Source organism: Myxine glutinosa, chromosome 4 (assembly GCF_964187855.1).
Source record: "Myxine glutinosa chromosome 4, kmMyxGlut1.1, whole genome shotgun sequence".
Taxonomy (NCBI): Eukaryota; Metazoa; Chordata; class Myxini; order Myxiniformes; family Myxinidae; genus Myxine; species Myxine glutinosa.
Window position 1 is genome coordinate 161,688,138 of NC_136264.1, and position 16,362 is coordinate 161,704,499.

General features: G+C 41.8%; 1 protein-coding gene across 9 annotated transcripts in view; it reads left to right on the forward strand.

The window, feature by feature from the left end:
- DCUN1D4 (defective in cullin neddylation 1 domain containing 4) overlaps positions 1-16,362 on the forward strand; it is a 46,770-nt gene that overhangs the window by 22,424 nt on the left and 7,984 nt on the right. For all 9 annotated transcript variants that reach the window (XM_068113923.2, XM_068113921.2, XM_078776681.1 and 6 more), the window contains exons 5-8: positions 357-445; positions 1,913-1,983; positions 12,064-12,155; positions 13,925-14,033. In XM_068113923.2, the coding sequence (XP_067970024.1) occupies positions 357-445; positions 1,913-1,983; positions 12,064-12,155; positions 13,925-14,033 (361 nt within the window). The remainder of the gene's footprint in view (positions 1-356; positions 446-1,912; positions 1,984-12,063; positions 12,156-13,924; positions 14,034-16,362) is intronic.

Genomic DNA, 16,362 nt, shown 5'->3' on the forward strand with positions numbered 1-16,362 from the left:
CTTCCTGGGTCTCATTTTGATGAAAAGGCCCAGCACAAGTTCACCCCATGCTGTAGTTTTTTTTTTTTTTTTTTTTTTTTTTTTTCGCCTAGTCATTGTTCATTTTAAGATCCACTGTTATCTATATATACTGGGGAAGCTCTGCATTGTTAAATTCGCAGTCTTATTTTCTTTTAAAGTGATGGTTGCTTTTTTTTTGGTAGTGATGCAAGGAGCAACCTAACTACACATGTATCTTCTACATACAACAGCTATAGCCTAATTGTAATTCTATTTATCGAAAGTGATGAACAAGAGAGTCAAACCAACTCCATGATGAAAAACTTATCTGTATAATACTTTATTGTTTTTGTCAGCTCGGCAAGATCTAACCTATCTGAAAGTGCAAAAAGCGACGATGCTTTTTCAACCAAAAGGTGTATTGCTTGGTTTATTGAATATACTGGTGAGTGATACTTTCCTGCAAGTACCATTACTATATCAAAAAAAATCCTTACTCAAACTCTATAAAGGATTGTTTTGACACACACAATGCTGGAATGCTTAATCAATCAATTCCTTGCTTGATGATTTGTTATTCTGATTTCATCCCCTGGTTATTTGTTGTTCACATTTTGCTTTCTCTTTTGTGTCTTCTAGGTCTGCATTTATTCGTTTATGGTTTATTTACCTATTGCACCAAAATACAACAACATGCTTTTACAGTAGTTCATGAGCATAGTTTTCAGTGAGAGAAGGGGAATGTTGTTGAGACAGTCTTTGCTGTTGTACTTATTATGTAACGGAGGCTTGTCCGATAGTCAGATTATGAAAAACAATTGCACGAGCATTGAAGGGGACAGAACGAAAAAAAGAAAAAAGAAAAGAGCCTCAGACAAATATACTCTCTCAAGAAAAACGATTAAGTGAATGAGGCAGTGTTCCATTGGAGAGGATTTTAAAGGTTTTGCTTTTTGTATTGTTGATTCGTTCTCTGGGGATGATATATAGATTCCTTGTACTTGTCACTCAGTCATGTTTTATTTTTTGTATTTTCAATTGAGAGAAAAGTTTACAAATCCAGATGGGATACTGTTAAATAAATCTAAAAGTTTAATCTACCAGTAAACCATAGAAAGTTTTCCCCTTCAAATCGATGTGCCATATTTTAGCATCAAAGTGAATGCACCTACTAAAAGAGCAGTTCGCTAAAATACTTCCACGTGATTGGAACTTTTGTGTTGCACCGATTAATTGTGTGCCATGGCATTGCAGTGTTTTGCCGTTAAAGTAAAAAATAATTGATTTGTTTACTTTATCCATTGAGAATGATGCAAATCCCTTTTTCTTTTATTTGTTTTTGGGTTGTTCATTGTAATGTGTTTATTCAAAATTTTGTTTTCCTATATTTTCAGCAAAAAAAACCGTTTAGGATGTTCCAATTCCTGAATACATTTATGCTATAATGGGATTGCTTGCATTTCTTTACCATACCCCGTATCTTTCCTAAATTCACTTAATTTGGATTTTTATTATTAATTATTTTGAACAATGCCTCAAGCTTGTGGTGGAGTTTGTACATGTATTGCATATATGCAGGAAGGTCCCTTTGAGCCATTGCATGTCATTTTAATAGCTGTGGTGAAGTTGCTCGTCAGTGTGCCTTCCAGTCACTCTTGAACTGTGTTTCCACCTAGCATCACCAGTCTCCCTATTGAACTTCCTCCCAATGAAGTTGGCTTCTTTCCAGGGTGCTATTTAAAAAAAAAAAATTACACCATTTGATCAATACTGTATTGGTTATTGCATTTATGTCAACACAGATTTTCCTTTTGTGGAATTTCAGAATAGTTTGTTCCTTCTCCACTATAATATTACATAATGAAAAACCATTTTTGCTCACTCATACCAGTTTTCATTTCCTTCCTTTCAGAAAAAGATGACATCGTTGGACCTTTGGGAATGGAAAAATTCTGTGAAGACATTGGCGTTGAACCAGAAAATGTATGACTCTTTTATTATTTACCGCTGTTACATTAAAACATTGCTTGTATTGTAGATGGTCTGGGTGCTCAATTGCTCATCATTTTACACTTTGATTTGTCATTTTTGATGGATTTGCAATCTTTCAGTGCAATGCACTACTCCTTGTGATGAACGACTTTACCTCGTTTGTCACTTGCCAGTCTGGAGTCAACAAAATCGATTTGCTTCTACATAATTAAATGCCAGTTTTTTTTATTTGTGAAAAAAAAATCAAAAGAACCTCCACTCCCCCTCCCAGCCCCTCCCCTCCCCACCCCTCTCCCTCCACCTCCACCCCCATTCGGCCCCCTATTCTAAAGTTCCTTTGGCTCTGTCCATGCTTTGTACAGTGCATTCAGAAAGTATTCAGACCCCTTCACTTTTTTCACATTTTGTTATGTTGCAGCCTTTTGCTGAAATCGTTTAAATTCATTTTTCACTCATCAATCCACACCCAATACCCCATAATGACAGAGAAAACAGGATTTTAGAAAGTTTTGCAAATTTATTAAAAAGAAAAAACTGAAATATCACATTTACATACAGTCACGTGAAACAGTAAGTACACCCGTGACATACAGTCACGTGAAATAGTAAGTACACCCCATGTAAAGTTTTGACTTTTTCAACATATTTCAACATACAGCTATTTGATCTTCATTTCAACAATATTGACAGATAAAGATGATATAACATAACAAATATCATGAAACATTTACATTTTGTAGTCCATTGTATAATTTAAATAAACATAAATGCAAATTTCACATGTGGAAAAAGTAAGTACACCCTTGGCTCCAATAGGTGGTATTGCCCCCTGTGGCAGAAACAACCTCAAGTAGGCATTTCTTATAACTGTCTACCAGTCTCTGACATCGACTGGGAGAAATTTTTGCCCACTCCTCCATGCAGAATTCTTTCAGCTGTGTGATGTTTGAGGGGTTTCTTGCATGCACAGCTCGTTTCAAATCCCCCCACAACATCTCGATGGGATTTAGATCCGGGCTTTGACTTCGCCATTCCAGAACCCTCAATTTCTTTCTTTTCCAGCCATTCCTTGGTGGATTTACTGGTATGTTTAGGGTCATTGTCATGTTGCAAGGTCCACCTTAGGTTGAGCTTCAACTTTCCGACAGATGGCCTCACATTATGCTCAAGCACCCTCTGGTACAATGAAGAATTCATAGTGGATTATATGATGGTGAGCTGCCCAGGCCCTGATGCAGCAAAGCTGCCCCAAACCATAATATTTCCACCACCATGCTTTACAGTTGGTATCAGGTTCTTGTGGTCAAATGCTGTCTTTGGTTTTCGCCAAACATGTCTTCTGGTACTGTGGCCAAATAGCTCTACCTTTGACTCATCTGTCCAGAGCACATTGTTCCAGAAGTGCTGGTCTTTGCCTAGGTGTTCATTGGCAAACTTTAGTCTTGCCCTGATGTTCTTTCTGGACAGCAAAGGTTTCCTCCTGGCACACTTCCCATGTAGATCAAATTTGTGCAGCCTCTTTCTAATGGTAGACTCGTGCACTTTGACATCGACAGTGGCAAGAGCTACCTGTAGGTCCTGTGATGACATTCTGGGGTTCTTAGAGACTTTTTTCAGCATCTTGCGGTCTGCTCTCGGGCTGAACTTGCTGGGGCGGCCTGGCCTGAACAAGTTGGCAGTTGTTTGGAATCTTCTCCACTTGTAGATGATCTTCCGGACAGTCGAATGATTGATTTCAAGATCTTTTGGAGATCTTTTTAAATCCCTTCCAAGACTCGTAGGCATCTCTAACCTTCTTTCTGAAGGCCTCGGAGAGCTCTTTTGATCTAGGCATGGTGACGCCACACACTTCAACAACAAAGAGCAAACCAAACTAAATGTCTGAGGTTTAAATACAACAGGTTCCTCCAAGATCCTCTCTAATGATGTTCTAATCATTTGCACCTGAGCTGGTGCACCTGATTGTAATTTTAGGTATTTGAAGTAGTGATAAATGTTGGGGTGCACTTACTTTTTCCACATGCGAAATTTGCATTTATGTTTATTTAAATTATACAATGGACTACAAAATGTAAATGTTTCATGATATTTGTTATATTATATCACCTTTATCTATCACTATTGTTGAAATGAAGATCAAATATCTGTATGTTGAAATATGTTTAAAAAGTCAAAACTTTACATGGGGTGTACTTACTTTTTCACGTGACTGTAAGTATTCAGACCCTTTGCTCTGACACTTGAAATGTAGATCAGGTGCCTCCCATTTCTCTTGATCATCTTTGAGATGTTTCCACACCTTGATTGGAGTCCACCTGTGGTAAATTCATTTGATTGGACATGATTTGGAAAGGCACACACCTGTCGATATAAGGTCTCACAGCTGACGATGCATATCGGAGCAAAAACCAAGCCATGAGGTCGAAGGAACTGCCTGTAGAGCTCAGAGACAGGATTGTGTCGAGGCACAGATCTGGGGAAGCCTCCAAAAAAAAATTCTGCTGCATTGAAGGTTCCCAAGAGCACAGTGGCCTCCATAATTCTTAAATGGAAGAAGTTTGGAACAACCAGGACTCTTCCGAGAGCTGGCCGCCCGGCCAAACTGAGCAATCGGGGGAGAAGGGCTTTGGTAATAGAGGTGACCAAGAACCCGATCCTCACTCTGGCTGAGCTCCAGAGATCCTGTGTGGAGATGGGAGAAACTTCCAGAAGGACAACCATCACTGCAACACTCCACCGATCTGGGCTGTATGGCAGAGTGGCCAGACGGAAGCCTCTCCTTGGTGAAAGACACATGAAAGCCCACAGAAGCTTGTTTCTCACAGTCTGAGAGTCCTTTAGGTGCTTTTTTGGAAACTCCAAGCGGCCTTGCTCGCTGTGTCCCAGCTCCGTGCTCGCTGTGTCCCGGCTTCTTATCTACCAACTTTCTAATCTTCTTGGTTAAAGTCTGCCTAACTTTACCACTCTGCTGTTTTTTTATTTGTTTATCACTGTGCCACCAGCACACCTGATGATGCTCACATTCCTCAAGTCATTTTGGAAAGGAAAGGGGTAGGAATACTGAACTAGCTGACCATTAGTGCTGTAGCCTGGGGAGTTCGTTATACAGTGCCTGCCATAAGAATTGGAACAGTGAAGGCAAACTTATCATCGCTATATACCATAGGCGTAGTTTGACTTCTCTATTTGGGGTGGCATGGGGTTAATATTAACAAGCATTCTGAGTATTGCGCTGCAATACATGTCCCCTACCAAAGTTCAAAGTGCCATAACTTTGTCAAAAATGATCGAATATGCAAATTTATGCACGGTTGATGCTGGTTTTCAAACTTGATCTGAGGTATGCTGAGACACGTGTGTCACGCCTCGCCTCATTGATAAGCCCGCAAGGTTGCTCCGTAGAGCAGCCTGCACGTATTGCACTGTATGAATTATATAATTACCAACTCACGGTCTGATGTACTAGCGATTCAAGAGATATCCATTTTTTTATATTTTCGTTTAACGACGATATCTGCCAAACCACGTGCCCTATCGCAAATTCCAAAAGGACATTTTCGTAGACTGACATGCTGAACAGATCTGTCAAGTTTCCCCTCGATTGGATCAAAAATGAGGGAGGAGCTTGGTTTTAAAGGTTCATGCTTAAAACGTCATAACTCTGAAACCATCGCTGACTTTTTTGTTCGTCATGGGTATGCGATTCTGCCGGCAAAGTTCTGGCCTCGATCTTTTCAGCCGTTGCAGAGAAAACGGGGTTTTCGTGTTTTCACGAAAAACAATATGGCGGCCGAACCACGTGACCTGTGGCGTCATAATTACCATTAAACTATTCTACAGACCGAATCCCTCCTATGGTGAAAATTTGATCTCAATCGGTCCAATTATTGCAGAGAAAATGGTTTTTAAAGGAAATTAAAACTTAAAATGGCACTGAGTTAAGGAGCATCAGAATTACCAAAGTTCAAAGTGCCATAACTTTGTCAAAAATGATCGAAACGTCGTGAAGTTCGAACTTGATCTGTAACTTATCATGAGGAAACCATGTACCAAATTTGAAATCATTAGCATTAAGAGTTTAGAAAAAAAGTCCGGAAAACTGCTCTTTGCATGACAGACTGACGGACTGATGGACTGATGGACTGATGGACTGATGGACTGATGGACTGATGGACTGATGGACTGATGGACTGACTGACTGACTGACGGCGTGCAAACCTATAGTCCCCTCCGGTGTATACCGGTAGGGGACTTATAATGGGTAACTCGGTCTGATTTCCAAAATTACTGTTTGTTTGTGTAGTTAGTGTACGTGAAATCACAAATACAGTTTACGTTCATTTATTGTTACTCACGTTTAAATACGGGATGTTTTTATCTTAATACTGAAAAAATTAAGGTGGGGGCATTGGCCCCCCCTGCCCCTCCCCAAACCTTGCCGATGCTATATACTCGAGAAATTTGGATTTGACATCAAAATATGAATGAGGCAAGAAAGAGTACAGAAGGTCAGCTCATGTTTCTTGTTATTAGTCCCCTACCGGTGTACACCGGAGGGGACTATAGGTTTGCACGCCGTCCCTCTGTCCCTCCGTCCCTCCTTCCGTCAGGCCGTCACGCAAAGAACAGTTTTCCGGACTTTATTTCTAAACCCTTAATGCTAATGATTTCAAACTTGGCACAAGGTTTCCTCATTATAAGTTACAGGTCAAGTTCGAACTTCACGACGTTTCGATCATTTTTGACAAAGTTATGGCACTCTGAACTTTGGGAATTCTGATAATTCTGATGATCCTTAACTCAGTGCCATTTTAAGTTTTAATTTCCTTTCAAAAAGATTTTCTCTGCAATAATTGGACCGATTGAGATCAAATTTTCACCGTAGGGGGGGGGGACTCGGTCTGTAGAATATTTTAATGGTAATTATGACGTCACAGGTCACGTGGTTCGGCCGCCATATTGTTTTTCGTGAAAACACGAAAACCCCTTTTTCTCTGCAACGGCTGAACAGATCGAGGCCAAACTTTGCAGGCAGAATCGCATACCCTTGACGAACAAAAAAGTCAGCGAGCATGACGTCATGCATCACATTGTTTCAGAGTTATGACGTTTTTAAGCATCAACCTTTAAAACTGAGCTCCTCCCTAATTTTTGATCCAATCGAGGGGAAACTTCACAGATCTGTTCAGCATGTCAGTCTACTAAAATGTCCTTTTGGAATTTGCGATAGGGCACGTGATTTGGCAGATATCGTTAATTAAACGAATCTTTAAAAAAAAATGGATATCTCTTGAATCGCTGGTACCTCAGACCGTAAGTTGGTAATTATATAATTCACACAGTGCAATACGTGCAGGCTGCTCCACGGAGCGACCTTGCGGGCTTATCAACGAGGCGAGGCGTGACACACATGTGTCTCAGTATACCTCACATCAAATTTGAAAACCAGCATCAACCATGCATAAATTTGCATATTCGATCAGTTTTTGACAAAGTTATGGCACTTTGAACTTTGGTAGGGGACATGTATTGCAGCGCAATACTCAGAATGCTTGTTGCTATGCATATATGTTTTAGCTTTTTTTTTTTTTTTTTTTTTTTGTTGTATACAAGATCGAGGCTCGTGAAAGAGCGAACATTAATCACACAGAAAGACAAACAGACACATAAAACAAATAACATCGGGAGCGGTAGCCAAGATGGGGAGAGAGGGGGAAGGACACAAACACAACATTTGAGAGCAGGGACCGAGAGACATGGAGACATGGAGACATGGAGACATGGAGACATGGAGACATGGAGACATGGAGACATGGAGACATGGAGACATCGAGAGAACTGTGGGAGGGAGAGGGCTTTGGGGGGAGGCATGGGAAGCGGGTGGGGGGTGGGAGAGGTATAAAACATATGGACACTGCCAGGACTTCCAGGAAAGAAGTTGGAATTTCAAACAAGGTGGATCTGGGGTGAATTAGTGGGGGTAGAAAAGATCAAGGTTTTGGATGGGGGAAGATAAGAGATGGTTGTGAACAGCTGTTTTAAAGACCTGGAGGGAGGAGTGTGATTGAAGTGAGTGTGGGAGTTTGTTCCAGAGGTGGGAGAAAAGAGGAATGAAAGAGTGAAGGTGAGCAGAGAGCCGAGATTTCGGCAGTTTAACCATCAGAGGGTGGCTGGCAGATCTTGTGTGACCTGTAGGAATATTTGGGGGACAGAGCACAGAGAGAGCTGGGGGAGCAAGGCCGGAGAGGAGTCGGTAGAAGACAGAAAGACCACCTACCTGCCTGCGGTGAGTGAGTGAAAGGCCCTCAGAGATAGCTTCATCGCGGGAGATTCCAATGATTCTGAAAGCTTTGGATTCAACAGCGTGAAGCCGAGCCAGGTGTGAGGCAGGAGCACCAGCCCATAGGGGAGAACAGTATTCCATTGAGCTGCGGATGAAAGCCTTGTATGTGGTGAGGAGCTCACGTGTGCCTAGGAAGGACTTCGCACGACGGAGGATGCCCAGTCGGCGACTGGCTTTGGAGGCCAGCTTGGAAATGTGGTTTTCCCAAGAAAGATCATGGCAGATAGTGAGACCCAAAAGCTTGAGCGACAGAACTTCTTGGAGAGGATTGTTGAGAAAGTAGATGGGAGGGTTGTCCAGTCGATCTTTTCGGAGAGACATAGTAAGAGTGTGAGATTTGTCAGGATAGAAAGACATGTTCCACTTGTTTGACCAGTCTGTGATTTTGTCCAGGTCTTCAGAGAGTGAGGAGGCTGCAGACTGCCGATTTGAGGGAAGAGGAATGGAGCGGCAGAGAGTGGAGTCATCAGCAAAGAGATAGAGAGGATTTTCCAGAGAGTTGGAGAGATCATTGATAAAGACCAGAAAAAGCACAGGGCCCAGCACACTGCCTTGGGGAACTCCAGCCTCAACAGGAAGGGGAGATGAGAGCAATAGCACTTTTAATGTTTAGTTTCATTTCAGTTTATGTTTTATGTTCCGCTACAACCTGACAGATCTCTATATCGAAGCCGCTGCCGATTAAACTTGACATCATCTGTTTCGCAGAACCCTTCCGTCGAACGTCGAATAGGACGTCCGTGACTCCTTAATGTCTCTCCCCTGCTATTGTCTCTTTTGATTTGATTGGCCTGAACCATGCCCCGGTGGTGGAGTTGCACTTTAGATCAAGAATTCAATTTCTCACTGCCCTTGTACTGATCTTGCACCTCCCAACCCCCTGGAGCCAGCCATTAAAGTAATCCGTCCACTCTATTTCCACTATTGGTTCACGAGTTATCAAGTGACCACTATATTCGTCATGTGTGTGCGTCTGTCTGTGTCTCTGTCTGTCTGCAGCATAACTACCCGATGATGTCATCCGATCTTGATGAAACTTGGGTGGGAGGTTGATATCATGATCTCGTTGTGTCCTGCCTAGAGTGGGCGTATTGCACCCTGCCTAGAGTGGGCGTATTGCATCTGGCTGTGACTTCTTTGCCACTCCCACCTCTTGTTTGTCTGTGTGTTGTACTGTCTTCCAAACAGCGATGACTCCATCTGCATCTCTCTCAGACAACATGGGCCAACTTTTAACCACTCATCCCAACTCTCTCTTCCTCATATAGGGTGATTTCAATTGTCAACATCCAAATTGGCTGTGTTGGTACCTCACTCATCAGCCATTTCTCCAAATGGCAAATCCTCCCTTCTGGACTTGGTAATGACTAACTTTACCACAAATGTCTCATGCTCTTCCTCTACTCCTATTGGTTCTTCTGATCCTATGCTTGTGAAAGTCAACATCTGTCTATTCTCAGACAGTTGCCTCAGTGCCAGAGTGAGTCTGGCATTTCATTCGGGCAGATTGGCAAGGAATCTCTTCAGCACTGGTCTTCCATGATGTTAACTCAGCCTGGGATTTTTTTCCCACAGAAACCTGCTCTCTCTCTCTTATGCACAGATTCATCCCATGTCATCCTCAGTTTTCCTACCTTTCTTCCTGTCCATGGTACACTGAATCCTTATGGCAAGACAGTTGCTCTGAAACTACTTGCCTTCTCTCCCTGGAAGGCAAATCCGACCAAAGGCAATCTCGGTGCATTCCAAAAAGCCCGCAACAATTGTATGTCCACTCTCAGGAGAGCCAGAAAACAACATCTGCCCAACCTCAAGATTGAAATTTCAAACTTGTCTCCCTCCTCTAAAACCTGGTGGCAACTTGTTAAGTCTGTCTCTGGTGTACGCTTCCCTTTCATCCCTTCGCTGTCTTTAAATGGCACCACAGCCGACCCTGCTCTTGAGAAGGCTGAACGCTTAAATTTTATGTTTGCTTCCAAATATTGTGTCCCCAACCCCTCTCTCGGCTCCCACCCTTCCTTATGATCTTGGGTTTGAGCCCTTTTCATGCCCTTAAATAACAGCAGGTGGGTTGACTCAGCCTGTCATCCTTCTGTGGTCGGCGAAATGAGTACCAGCTTACTGGGACTGGGGACTGCATCAGCAGCACAACGCACTTCCAGAAATGATGTAACCATCAGCCAAAGGCTGCATATGAAGCAGCAACATTGCCACATAAAAAATTGCTTTCATACAAAATGTTGTTTCATATTGTACCATGTACAGCAATTTTACACGTTCCTTTTGATCATTTGTTTGCAGTTATAATGGCTGTTATATTGTTATGATATGTTATGTTATCGTTTATGTTATGTTATGTGTTATGTGTTATGTTGTGTGTTATGTTGTGTGTTATGTGATGTTATGTTATGTGTTATGTGTTGTGTGTTATGTGTTATGTTATGTTATAGTGTTGTGTTGTGTTATGTTTTATGTTATCGTTATGATATTCATTCATTCATACAAAATGTTGTTTCATATTGTACCAATGTACCATGTACAGCAATTTTACACGTTCCTTTTGATCATTTGTTTGCAGTTATAATGGCCGATTCGGCCATTTCTGGTTTGTTATTATGGTTTATATTACTCATCCTTTGTCTTTTCACTCTTTTGTATTTCCTTTTGGTCACTTGCATTCCTAAATGTACAATATAGTAATCTTTGTTCATATGCAGAACAAGGCTGCTGGGTAGCATAATTGGCTGAGGGCGCGAGCTGTGCCGCTGATGCAATGCCCTCTGCTGGTTAGGGCAGGAAGTTGGAATTTGGCCATGTGCCGACGATATCTCGCCTAATCTTCACAGAGGACACCATGGGATTGTTAACGTCCACCAACGAATGCTAGCATATGGGGCGCCAATTTAACATCTACCCAAGGGACAGCGCACACCCTTGCCAGTGAAACAGCGGGATGACGGTTTATAGTTGGGTCTGGATTCGAACCCAGGCGAGGCAGCTTCGAGGTGCGTGTGCTATATAGGCTTTCCATATAGGCCGTCCTGTCAGCCATTAAAGTAATCCGTCCACTCTATTTCCACTATTGGTTCACGAGTTATCAAGTGACCACTATATTCGTCATGTGTGTGTGTCTGTCTGTGTCTCTGTCTGTCTGCAGCATAACTACCCGATGATGTCATCCGATCTTGATGAAACTTGGGTGGGAGGTTGATATCATGATCTCGTTGTGTCCTGCCTAGAGTGGGCGTATTGCACCCATTGTGGGCGCAGCCACGCCCTAAAAAGATGTATTTTTAGGGGGTAATCGAGTTCAAGCTACATCTTCTCCGAGGGAGTTGGTGGAATCTGACGGGTTTCGATATTTGGTTAGGCCAATGTCATGTGTCTAGCCCCACGGAGCTCGATTTTTAATTTATTATTATTATTATTATTTATTATTATTTATTTATTTATTTATTTTTTCATTTCATTTTTCACCGAATTTTCGGTATTGTGTAGCTAACTAACCTCATAACTGATTATACATTATTTTCTATCTCATTTCAAGGTCAGTAACCTTCGTTTTGACATTTCTGGGCCTGGCCGGTCCGGGCCTGTTTCGGTTACAGTCCGTCCTTTGTCATTGAATACCGCTCGCTCGTGAACCATCATCGTCTCCTGACTTGTTCTCTCTACTTTCTAGAATGAATGTGAGTTAATAAATTACATGTATATTTTTTGCCCTCCAGATTATTATGCTGGTCTTAGCTTGGAAGCTTGAGGCAGAGAACATGGGTTATTTTACGCGTCAAGAATGGCTTAAAGGCATGACCTCTCTGCAGTGAGTATTTTTTTATTTATAATTCTGTGTTTTCATCTGTGTGGTTGTTTACAAACAGTGGATTTATCATCAAATTACATCAGAAAATTGCCCTTGATTCCTTGATTTCCTCATGCTTACATAACACATTATTTGATCTGATTTGCTTTTCGAGGCTCACATAATGGTTATAGATTAAGAAAACTCATTTTGAGGCAAAGTGGTCAACCAAACTCATGTCCTATGGGGATACGGTAGGAGCCTATATATACAGTCGGACCCGGACCCCAACATTCGTGGATTCTGCGGGTTCCTCGGGTTTTCTCGCGGGCGCAAAAAAATTCCGCCAAAAAAATAATTTTCCTTTCGAAAAAAATAAAATAAATTCCTTTCGGGCGCAAAAAAAAAAATTCCACGAGCTGCGAGCATGACCGGCTTCTATATTTGTAGCCGTGTGCTTCGTGTTTTCACAGCTTTTAACGGCCACATACAAATATTTTCGCCACGCTATAAGTGAGTTTCACAGGATATTCCCACCATTCACACTATGGACAGCTTCACGGGATATCCTACTATTCACACTGAACATTGCTTCGTAGGATATCTCACCAGCTGTGTAACATGTCACCCCCCTGTGAATTACTGCACAGAATGAAAACACTCCACCGCATCTTAGTGCAATTAGCTGTCACCCTTTTCCCCATTGAATTAATGCCCCGACATGTGCGGATTTTCCTCCACATTTGCGGTATTGTCCTCTGCATTCACGGGTTTTTTTCCGCAAATTAGGAACCGCCGGGAACCTATCCCCCATTTTACCATTGAAACAATGCCCCCACATTCACGGTTCTGACATTGGCGGCATTTTCCTGGAACATGTCCCCCGTGAATGTCGGGGTGTACTTGAACACTGCAGAACACAAATCGCCTCATTTGCACTTTCAAAACCCTTCCGTTTAGCAGTACTTGGGCATGATAAATATAGTGGTGTATATGGGTGATTTATAAGACTGCTTCAATAGCGCTAAACTTTCGGCATTTTTTAACAATCATTTAAAATCATTATTTTATTTGAATCCAAGTATACACTTCAACACTGCATGTTCTATCGTGTTATATGAATTCTAGTTGAAAAAGCAATAGCTGCATTTAATGATATTATTTAGCACCCTCTCCATCCTCCCTTCTTCTCTCCACCCTCCCTCCTCTCTCTCCCTCTCCCACTCCACTCCCTTTCCTTCCCCCTCCCCTTCCCTTCCCCTCCCTCCTCTCCTCCCCCCCCCTTTTCCTTTCCCCTCTCCCTTCCCCTTTCCCTCCCCCTCTCCTCATGCCTTTCCCTCCCCCTCTCCTCATGCCTTCTCCTCCCCCTCTCCTCATGCCTTCCCTTTTCCTCCCCCCCCCCCTTCCCTCTCTCTCCTCCCCCTCCCCTTCCCTCCTATCCTTCCCCCCCATTCATATGCCCGTCAGAAAGCCACTCATTGTTATCCGGCAAAGCCGGGTACTTTTGCTAGTATATTTTGCTCGCGCCAGGGGTATTGACCTTATGTTTATTTATTTGCTTGTGGTTGAACCCAACTAGCAGGACAAATCAGAAGTTGGAGTTGCATCAGAAGCACGATCATTAATTTTGTTCGTGCATTTTTTTTGTGGGGGATGACTTTGCAAGCGACCATAAAGTTGTCAACCCATGAAATGTGCATTCAAATGCTAAACATTCTCTTATTTTGATGGTTTCTTCTGAAAATGATTCCGTCAAGTTTTGTTTTTGTTTTATTTTTCTTCTGAACTAGAGCTGATAATGTGACGAAGTTGCAGAACAAATTTGACTACTTGCGCTCCTTTCTAAATGAATCGGTGTGCTTCAAACAGATCTACAGATATGCCTTCGACTTTGCCAGGGTATGTTGTCATTTATTTATTTATTTATTCAGGGAAGTGGACACAGGAGGGAAAGGTTGGCGTTGTGGGGGGTTGAGGGCCAATTTGAGGAGTAAATTGGAAAACGACTTATCACAGTTGTTTTTTTTAACCATAAAAATACATTAATCTGCTGTACCAATAATGAGCCCCTTCTATGTCAATGTTCTGTTGGTTATTTTGCATTTGCATTCACCATTGAAAATTGCTCAGATGCCAATTCGCCACCCCCACTTTTCGACCTGATTATGGGTCAAAACAAAGGTCCTTTTTTATTGTAATCTTTCCAGATATTCAATGCTACCGAAACACTCGTGAGGGAACTTATACACCGATAGTTTGCCATTACTTTTTTCAGTGGTAAGTCGAGGTTCCAGCAGCAGCAGCAGGTTGTATTCTAAGGAATGACAAGAAAGCAGGGTGTGGAGTGGCACCGATTGGGGAATCATTCACAGGAGAAAATATTCATCCTGATCTGTCTGATCTTGATTCTGATTTTAGCAAAGGTTTTGTGATTTTGGTACCATGGAAACTTTTGCATATCCTCCATGAAATGTTGCCAGATGGGGCACAAAGCTCGGCATTCCTCCAAAGGGACTGCAAAATCAGATAGAATGCAACACCTTGTGTGCGAAGCGCCTTAGTGACAGATTGTAGTCATGTCAGTAATTTAACGTAAATTGGAAAGCTTGAAGGCCATCTCAGCTGTCTTGCCAGGCCTGCTTATTGGAGGAAATTTCATTACAGTAAAACTGAAAAGATTTGGACGTGGCAACATTGAGTTTTAGGTCATGATTATGGCTCAGAAGTTTAAACATTTGGCCTTCCATTGAGGTCATTAAAAGATGAAAACGCTGACTGTTTATAAACACTTTAAAAAAAACAACTATCTTTGTATCACCATTCAGAAGAGAATGGATATATAAGCTAAACCTTGTTTGTTTTCAGCAACCACATGACTGATTGAGACAAAACTTTCATGGTAGGAGTGACACCTATGCAGAATGTTTTTATGATAATTGTGACGTCCTAGGTCACGTGGTATGGCAGCCGTCTTGGAGTAAACACAAATAATAAAAAATGTATTTCTCGGAAACCGCTGAATGGAAAAATTTGAAACTTGGCACATTGTCAAGTACTCCCAACGGGGAACAAATGCATGATATGATGACATAGGTGAAATGGTATACCAGCCAAAAATGTTCTAATCGAATTCCTTATCCTAAAAATCTGAAATTGCATGCACATGATCTATGACAGATTTGTATTGAAATAGTACATTTATGACATCATAGGTCACATGGTTTGGCAGCCATATTGGATTTAACCTTAAAACCTCAAAAAAAAACGTCTTCTCCCAAACCACCAAATTGATTGACTCTAAACTTTACATGTGTTATTGACTAGGCATGTGATTAAAAGTTCATCATGAAAATATCATAGGTCACATGGTGTGGCAGCCATATTGGATTAAAGGAAAATATGAAATAATTATATCTCTTAAACCGCTTACCCTATCGATGCTAAATTTATACAAATATCATCTAACACCATTGTTGCATATCGTTTGAAAATGATGTCGTAGGTCACGTGGTTTGGCAGCCATCTTGAATAGAAAAACCAACCTTTTCCGATCAACATGAAGCTTCACAAATGTGATCCCCGACACATACATATGCAGAGTGTACACGTGGTGTGGCAGCCATATTAGCTTGAAAGCCAATATTTTAAATAATCACTTCTCTCAAACCGCTTCACCGATCAATGTGAAACCTGTCATGGCTGGTGAAAATGTGATAATTGAAACTTCACAAATGAAAACAGCTGAAGGAATTTAAATTAAACTTGTTTATTTTTAGGACGGTGAATGAGGGCATGTACCCATTGTGGGACTATGTGGAGGCATATTGGCGACACAGTTGCATTGCTCTAGTTTTTTCATCTTTTTTTTTTTTCTTTTTTTTTTGTATACAAGATCGAGGCTCGTGAAAGAGCTAACATTAATCACACAAAAAGACAAACCGACACATAAAACATATAACATGGGGAGCGGTAGACAAGATGGGGCGAGAGGGGGAGGAACACAAACACAACATCTGAGAGCAGGGACATCGAGAGATCTGTGGGAGGGAGAGGGCTTTGAGGTGGGGGGAAGGCATGGGAAGGGGGTGGGGGGTGGGAGAGGTAGAAAACATATGGACACTGCCAGGACTTCCAGGAAAGAAGTTGGAATTTCAAACAAGGTGGATCTGGGGTGAATTAGTGGGGGTAGAAAAGATCAAGGTTTTGGATGGGGAAAGATAAGAGATGG